The 8,487-nt window shown below is 44.2% G+C and overlaps 2 protein-coding genes across 3 annotated transcripts; one reads left to right on the forward strand and one right to left on the reverse strand.

Moving 5' to 3' along the window:
* Window positions 1-124: 124 nt before the first annotated feature.
* Window positions 125-1,327, forward strand: LOC134159980 (olfactory receptor 5T17-like). 2 transcript variants are annotated; one of them, XM_062611527.1, is made up of 2 exons: window positions 125-164; window positions 393-1,327. In XM_062611527.1, exons 1-2 carry the CDS (start codon window positions 125-127, stop codon window positions 1,292-1,294), a joined length of 942 nt encoding a protein of 313 aa, XP_062467511.1. In that variant the 3' UTR covers window positions 1,295-1,327. The 2 variants fall into 2 exon arrangements, with proteins under 2 accessions (XP_062467511.1, XP_062467512.1); XM_062611528.1 differs by lacking the exon at window positions 125-164 and having other exon boundaries at window positions 365-1,327.
* A 4,862-nt stretch (window positions 1,328-6,189) lies between these two features.
* Window positions 6,190-7,982, reverse strand: LOC134159982 (olfactory receptor 8U3-like). The gene is made up of 2 exons (XM_062611529.1): window positions 7,855-7,982; window positions 6,190-7,590 (listed from the first exon to the last, which is right to left on the reverse strand). The coding sequence occupies exon 2, from the start codon at window positions 7,575-7,577 to the stop codon at window positions 6,618-6,620; it is 960 nt and encodes a 319-aa protein (XP_062467513.1). The 5' UTR covers window positions 7,578-7,590; window positions 7,855-7,982; the 3' UTR covers window positions 6,190-6,617.
* Window positions 7,983-8,487: the final 505 nt, after the last annotated feature.

Raw genomic sequence — 8,487 nt, forward strand, 5'->3', positions numbered from 1 at the left:
TTTCATTATTGATGTCACTAATTCATTACAGGAAGCACTGAACCCCTTCTTTTACACTTTCTTTGTTAGAACTTGGGAGGGTTACCCTGGAATGTGATATATACCATGAGTATACATCAGGGAGATGTGTATTAGAATGAATGGAATAGGGAACACTTGGCAGAGTGACTGCTACCAGAATAAAACATTCATTGCTTTGCTAAACTGGTTTTTGATGAATGTTGACACAAATGAAGCAGATCTCTGATAAGGAGAGGGTTTGCTATCCAAACCCTGGGGATTGATGGGCTTTTTAGGTGCTGAGTGTCTCCATTAACTGTTTATTATGGCTCTATGAATACAACTTACAGTGCTTTAGGAGAAGATGGCTGAGGAAAACCAAACCAAGCAAGTGACAGAGCTGACTCTTGTGGGACTGACGGACAACCCGCAACTGCAAGCGCCTTTGTTCATCCTGTTCCTCCTCATTTACTTCATCACACTGGTGGGGAACCTGGGCATGGTTGTGCTCATCAGGAGCAGCGCTCAGCTGCAGTCCCCCATGTACTTTTTCCTTAGCAACTTATCTCTCCTCGATGCTTGCTACTCATCGGTGGTGGCACCGAGGACGTTAATGAACCTTCTGATGGAGAAGCAAACAATCTCTGTCATCGGCTGCGCAACCCAGCTTTACTTCTTCATAGCCTTTGGCACCACCGAGTGCTTCCTCCTGGCTGCGATGGCGTACGACCGCTACATGGCCATCTGCAAGCCCTTGCTGTACTCGTCCATCATGTCCCACCGGCTCTGCATGCTGCTGGTGGCCAGTTCCTATGTGCTTGGCCTGCTGCACTCCTGGGTGCACACAGAGTTCACCTTCAGCCTGCCTTTATGCCAGCCAGCCAAGGTCAACCACTTCTACTGTGAAATCACGCCTGTTCTGGCCCTCTCCTGCTCTGACACACGTGTCAATAGGTGTCTGATATTTGTCCTTGGTGGGCTGGTGGAGATGGTGACCATCTTGGCCGTCCTGGTCTCCTACGCCTTCATCCTCGCTGCTGTCTCAAGGATCAGCTCTGCTCGGGGCCGGTACAAAGCCTTCTCCACGTGCACCTCTCACCTGGCTGGAGTCACCATCTTCCACGGGTCCATCCTCGCCCTGAACTTCCGACCAGGGTCTGGCAGCAGCCTGAGCACGGATAAGGTCTTTGCTGTGTTCTACTCGCTGGTGGTGCCCATGCTGAACCCCCTGATCTACAGCCTCAGGAACAGGGAGGTGAAGAACGCCCTGAGGGACTTTGTCAGGTGGAAGTAGCTTTGGCACGATGTTTAGCTGCTGGTTTTGTGACAAAGGTCTCCAGAGCTTCAGTTGACACCAAGGACTTTTGTTTCCCCACCCTATTCCTTCACCTTAAAGATCTGGTTTGGAGCCATTTTTAAGTCTGTCTTTCTTCCTATGACTGGCTTGTGCCACAACTCCATCAATCTGATTTATCTGCTGTATTTTATTGCATTTATTTCCCCCCCCTCTTTTTTTGTCTTATGAGATGGGTGCTGAACATTAGTTCTGGGCTCCTTGCTAGCCCTGTGAAAATGCTCTTCCACAGCCATCAGCATCTCCCAGTTGATGGCTTAAAACCTGCCTCTTCTCATTTTCAGGGTCTTTCTCCCCTATCATTAAAGGGCAATGATTTTTTTCTGTACAAGTGCAGGAAATGAAATCAAAGTAATGAATGAAGTACTTTTAAGAGAAAAACTGGCATTAACCTCACCTAATTAGGCACTGCTCTGAGATCTCTATCTTCTCTATTATCTATGGATAAAGCTAGATATGGTATCTAAAGATGAGATTTGTTAACTAATTGTTAGGTAGATAAGGCTGTTGAATAATATCGTCTTTAATGCTCATTTCAATGTAGGCCAGGTTTTGAATCATCTCCAGAGAATCCAATATTCTCCTCCAAAATATTCAGGCTGGTCTAACAGCACCTGCAGAACAGGGTAAAGAGGCCCATGTCCAGCTCCTTCCTGCCAAAAGGTGCTTTCTTTTTGAGGTATCAGAAGCACTTAATGAGAGGACCTCTGTCATGTATTTGATGTGAGAAGTTTGTGTCTACAGCCAGGGCTTTCTGCTTTTTGTAGATCCCTTCTCTGCAAAGATTGAAGCAGAATCATGCAATGAAGCTCTCAGTATAAAATGTATTTCCAGAACCTCAAGCCTGTTTCTTATATTGCTGGAATTCACAATTGTGCCTCCCCTGCACGTTAGACTGAGGTTCCTATTGCCAGTTCACTGAGTCGGATCCACCACACACAGGACTATGGCATTCAAGACTTCCCTTGGAAAGGTAGCACCAAGTGTGGGTAAACCTTTGACCATTTCAGTTGTCTCTGCTTTGGAAGCTTTCTTAAACCCAAGAGGAAATAAGGACACCAGAGTGGGGTAATTCATCAGACAGTGATGAGCCCTCCACATGACACTGCTCATCTAGACTCCTGTTTCCACCAAAGCTCGGATCAGATGATATTTTGAGGTCCAGCCTGGGCTTTCTGTGGCTCTATGATTCTATATGTATAGTCTAAGCCAAAATATCCAACAAAATGGAAGAAAACAAGGTGTGGTGAAGGTTTTGAAGGAAGCTGTCCGATATCAAAGGTTTCTGTCCTGCCAAGCTCTTAATGACATCAAGCATTTAATGACAATTCTGGCTTCTTCACTGACTGCAGGTAGGAGCCACGTTCCCCTCACATGTAAGACAATGTGTTCTCTTAATACTGTTGTTTTTCAGAGCACACAAACAGTGTGTTCATTATAAATATACTTTCCAAATAGAAGTTAATTCCTACTCACATCAGCTAAAGAATTTTTCCCCCATCAGTGTGTTTTGGCTTCTTTGAGACCCGGATAGCTCTCAATTACCATTGATTCTGTGTTCAGGATTGTCTTTCATCAACAGAAACTTCCCACAGGCTTAATTCTTATATGAAATCCACTGTTTGGTGTTTCCCAGTGTGCTTGAGCATGAGCTGGGCATGGACATGGGATGTGGGTGCTGATCTCGAGCTGGGATTCCATTTCTCTCACCATTTAGGTAAAAGGTCATGTCAAATGAGTATAAAATACCCCTCAAAATGAATGGGAGGAGACCTGATGTGCCCAAATTTTCCTTTACACTGGGTGGTCTCAGCACAGTTCATCATCCTCCGTTATGAATGATATTGTCTACAATTTTTTCCTTTATGTATAATCTATTGTAAAGCTGCAGCCTGGGGAGGGATTCGCCCTGATATTCAAAAGTGCAACTTGAGAGCTTGATTCCCACCAACTTCTTCTCTTTGAAAGGCACAAACAAATGCTATGAATCTTTTGAAACCTTTTCTGTGACTCTTTTTCAGCAAGCAAATGTAAAACTACACTTCCTCTTCCCTCCCACCCCAGCAGCTTTAATAAAGAGCTCACAGGTAAGAGTGAGGAATTTTATTGGAGCAGAGAACAAGGTCAACAATCTTGTAAGAAAAATAGATAATTACGAGTGACAAAAGTTATAAATGAATAAAGCTGATTGGTGTTTCCTGTGAGGAAAAGGAGCCTGGGATAATTGAGGGTAATTTCTCCCTACAGACTGGTGCCTACAAACTGAATTGAAGTTTGAGGTTCCTTCTCCTCTTGATTTCCTTCCAAGGAGCACGTGATGGCTGGGTCTCTCTCTCATTACATACTGTCATTGACTTCTGTGCAGCATCTGTGGAAGAACATAAATAAAGTCATGTGGATTAGTGAAAATCTCATTGTTTTAGTGCATCGCAGTCTTCCTCAGTTAAGATGAACTGTTCAGGTCCTGGATGACAGAGCTCCTTTGTGTAGCCAGTGGTTGAAGAACCTCCTTGTGCACTTGACCAGAGCCGCCTCCACGTCCTTGTTCCTCAGGCTGCAGATGAATGGGTTGAGCATGGGGGTGATCATGGTGTAGAAGATGGAGGCCACCTTATCCAGTCTCCTGTGGCTAGATAGCGGTTGTAGGTACATGAAAAGTGTTGTATCATAGAATAAGTCAACAACCATCAAATGGGAGGTGCAGGTGTGGAAGGCTCTGGCCCTGCTCTGTGCTGAGCACATCCTTTATGTGGAATCCTTTGATGAAGACCTGCTGAGCTGGTGACTCTGGGCTTCCACTGTATTCAAGGATGAGAAATGGGCATTTTGAGTCAATGATCAATTATCCCAGGGTGAAGTAACAGGCCTTTATCCCCCTGAGCAGCCTCAGCTGGGGCTCCATCCCCACCCTCTGCCCATTTGTCCCCCTTCTCTATTTAATCTCAGCCCAGGGAGGTTGAACTTCATAAGAGGAGTTCTGGTTCCCAGTTTGGCAGGAGGTGTGCACACCTGTGGAATCCTTTGATGAAGACCTAGGTTTGCTCATAGACTTTCCTAGCAATTGCTGGACCTGACCGTGCTTCAGGGCCTGATTTGATCTGACTTGGCCTGCTCTCGTACCTATCTTGTCATCACCAACTTGCCTGATGATTTGGAGTCTTGGCTGAACTTGGCCCAGGTCTCTGTTCCTGCCCTGCTTCTCTTGCTCAGGTACTGTGGGGTGGTCCCTGCACCCCATGGTGTTCCCCTTTGGCTCTCTTTCAAGAGATTAAAGAGAGAAACCCCTGTGGTACTGGCCAGGTTTCTGCAAACCATCCTTGGGTGGCATGGTTTAGCGTGAGGTGTCCCTGCCCATGGTAAGGGGGTTGGAACTGGATGATCTTAAGGTCCTTTCCAACCCTGACTATTCTATGATTCTATGAAATTAGAACCTTTCTCTGGCTGCACCCAACAGCCCAGCCAGGGCTCACTGCTCTGGCACACACTCTCCATTCAGACCATGTCCCTGCATGGGCAAATTAGGAGATAGTCTTCTCAGTGAGGAAAAGAGAGTAATCAACTGAGCATTCCATTCAGTGTTATTCTCTGGTCATTAGTATCTCCTCCACTTCAAAATATGATATTAGAATTATGGTCTTTAGTAGATAGGCAGCACTTTTATTTGGAAATGGGTTTCAAGTCTTAGTAAAGACTCTTTAATCTTTCCAGCTTCAATGTTTCTTTGCTTTGAAGATGCTGAGGTGCCATCTCTAAGAAATGCTCTTTCTCAGTAACTTCAGGACAGTTTCCGATCTTGTTCTATTCTGTCTCCCAGAAGAAAACCCATCTCAAGGGTTGAGGAATTACCAGCTGCAGATTTTTAACTTACGAAATCACTAAGGAAATTTTTCAGCTAAAGCTGAAGGGGAGAGAAAACAAGATTGCCATAGGTGATGTGCCCAATGAGGCTGCTGGCATCGTATCCCAACCATCTAAGATAGAAAGTAATAACCGGTAAAGACAGGAGTCTCTGGTAGATGCAGCCAAACATTGACACCCAACACCCTATAGAACTGAACAGAGAAAAAAAGGAGACTTGGAGGATTTACTTCTCTGAAGCTCTGATTTATAAAGCAAGCCAGGAGGTGAGAAAATCATTTTTTTTTTTCTCAAGATAGAGATGATTCTGTGCAGTACAGTCATGCAGATCCATACATTGAGTCCAAGTGGAATTGTCATGGGAAATGTCATGGGAATTCTAAATACAAGTGGCTCTGTCAGCTTCCTTTGCTCTCGCTGCCTCCCCAAAGGGCCCGTATGCTTGTGCAAAGGAAACCGAAGCTAGTAGTAAAAAGATTAGAAAGTAAGAAATCACTTTCTTGGGGAAAAATAGAAACAACGACAGTATGAATTTATAAAATGAGCTTAAATACTGGAGTCCAGTGGGAAAATCAGTGGGAAAAACCCCTATACAGTTATATCCAGTGTAGATGCTAGGTATGTTTTTCCCAGGGCTGATCAAAAGCCAGCATATCCCCATAGCCAAACACTGCAGCAGGTTTCCAACAAATCCCTCTTGCTGAAGGATCACTGCTACCACCTTCCATTTGGACAGTACCCTCCCAGTCAGCTGACTTCAGGAAATATCTAAAAGGGTGCTCAGGCATTGGAATAGGCTGCCCGGGGCAGAGCTGGGGTCACCATTCCTACAAGTGTCCTAAACCGTGTAGACAAGGCCCTTAGTACCATGGGTTAGTGGTGGCCTTGGCAGTGCTGGGGAATGGTTGGACTGGATGATCTTAAAGGTCTTTTCCAACCTAAACAATTCTGTGATTCTCTAAGTCTATATGTGTCACTTTATTTGTAATACCAGTTTTATACATTTTATTTGTATTCCTCTGTCACACATATATATATTTACACACATAAACACATATTACACATATTGGAGCTGAGGGACAAGGTCAAGAATCTTGCAAGAAAAGTGGATATTTATCAGTGACAAAAGTGAGAATTGAATAAAGCTGATTGGTGTTTCCTGTGAGGAAAAAGAAGCCTGGGATAATTCAAGGTAATCTCTTCCTACACGCTGGTGGCTGAGAAGTGAAATGAAGTTTGAGGTTCCTGCTCCTCTTGGTTTCCTTCCAAGGAAGATGTGATGGGGGTTCTATTTCTCATTAAATACTCTGACTATTGTGCAGGAACTGTGAAAGAACCTACATAAAGTCATGAGGATTAGTGGAAAATCCCATTAGTTTAGGCGTTCTCACTTGATGTAGAGTATTCATGTCCTGCATGATACAAGTCTTGCATGTTGCCAGTGGTTGAACAACTTCCTCCCGCACTTCAGCAGAGCCCCCTTCACCTCCTTGTTCCTCAGGGTGTAGATGAAGGGGTTGAGCATTGGGGTGACCACGGTGTAAAAGACAGAGGCCACCTTATCCAGGCTCCTATGGCTAGAAGAAGGTTGTAGGTACATGAAGAATCCTGTCCCAAAGAATATAGAAACAGCCATCAAATGGGAGGCACAGGTGTGGAAGGCTCTGGCCCTGCTCTGTGCTGAGCACATCCTCAGCACGGTGCGGATGATAGAGATGTAGGAGAGTAAAATGACCACGCTCGTGCCCACTACGTTGATGGTGACGAAGGCAAAGATGAGCATCTCGCTGCTGTGGGTGTCGGAGCACACGAGCTTTACTACAGGAACTTTGTCACAGAAGAAGTGGTCAATGCGGTTGGGACCACAGAAGGAACCTCCAAACACGCACCATGTGTAGATGATGGCACTGAGGAAGGCGAATAGGTAGGATGATGCTACCAGCTGCCAGCAGACACGGCTGGAGATGATGGTCACATAAAGCAGGGGCTGGCAGATAGCAACGTGCCGATCATAGGCCATCATGGCCAGGAGGTGACACTCAATAGTGACAAAGAAAGCAAAGGTGAGGAACTGCATCATGCAGGCAGTGAAAGAAATGGTTTTGTCCTCTGATAACAGGTCTGCCAGCATCCTGGGGGAGATGACTGTGGAATAGCAGATGTCAGTGAAGGCAAAATGGGTGAGGAAGAAGTACATGGGGGTATGGAGGCTGGGAGACACCCGAACCAAGATGATAATGCCAAAGTTCCCCACCAAAGTGACAATGTAAATCAATAGAAACAAGACAAAAAGAGGGGTCTGCGCATATGGGCTGTCTGTAATTCCCAACAGGATGAATTTAGTCTGCGTGTGATTTCCTCTCATGACCAGGTGTTACCTACCAAGGCAAAAGGAAGGAAAACATCAAAATCATTGCAAACAGAAATTCACTTTTGGACCACATTTAACTACAATCGATCACCAGTTTAACTGCCATGTTTTGGTGGAATTAATATTTTGTATTGTATTTTTTAAACCAAAATTATATGATTTTGTTCTTCATTTGAGGTATTTGAAAAAGAACAGACAGTGCGATGGAGCAAAAAATGCCATTTTTGTTCTTCTATGCTGAGAAACATAAACTATGGATTTATTCAAGCACCTGATTTTTCAGGTTTGAGTGAAGAATCAGATCTTTACTCACTTTCAGATTGGAGGCAGTTTGTGTCAGAAGACAGCTTAGAGGAACCTCATAGGAGCACACATAAACCTTGAGCAAGAGAAAGTCACATTCCCATTGAAATCATAGCTTACTTACATTAATGACCTCCAGAATTTTCCTTTGGTTTTTAGTTGTAATGCCAGTCTTAAAATTGCATTTATCAAAGTGTTATACATAATTCAAAAAGGATAAAATTCACATTGCTAAAGTCATGATTTCTACCTTTCTGAGTTCCAGCATGCTGAAGCACCCTCAACCTATGGGCATTATGTTGCTTGACCTAAAAAGGAGTTGATGTTATAAGAGGCTGAATTCAAAGGCTGATTTGTTAGTGACCATATTCTGTTGACAATCTGAAATGCTGCATTTCTTTATAACAGAATAAGATTCATCCTCATTTAACTCTTGAATAAATCAGTTCATCTTGCTTTAGCTGCCTATGTAAAAGAAACACAACCTGAATCAGACATTGCTCCCTCTTCTTATAAAGAAAACTCACATTGGTAAGGCTCTTTTCTGACACAGCTTTACCAAAGAGGACGAGAGAACATGAAGAATCAAACCCACTACCTC

The sequence above is a fragment of the Pezoporus occidentalis genome, unplaced genomic scaffold, assembly GCF_034315485.1.
Source record: "Pezoporus occidentalis ecotype Australia unplaced genomic scaffold, CSIRO_AGI_Poc_V1 ctg1531, whole genome shotgun sequence".
Lineage (NCBI taxonomy): Eukaryota > Metazoa > Chordata > Aves > Psittaciformes > Psittacidae > Pezoporus > Pezoporus occidentalis.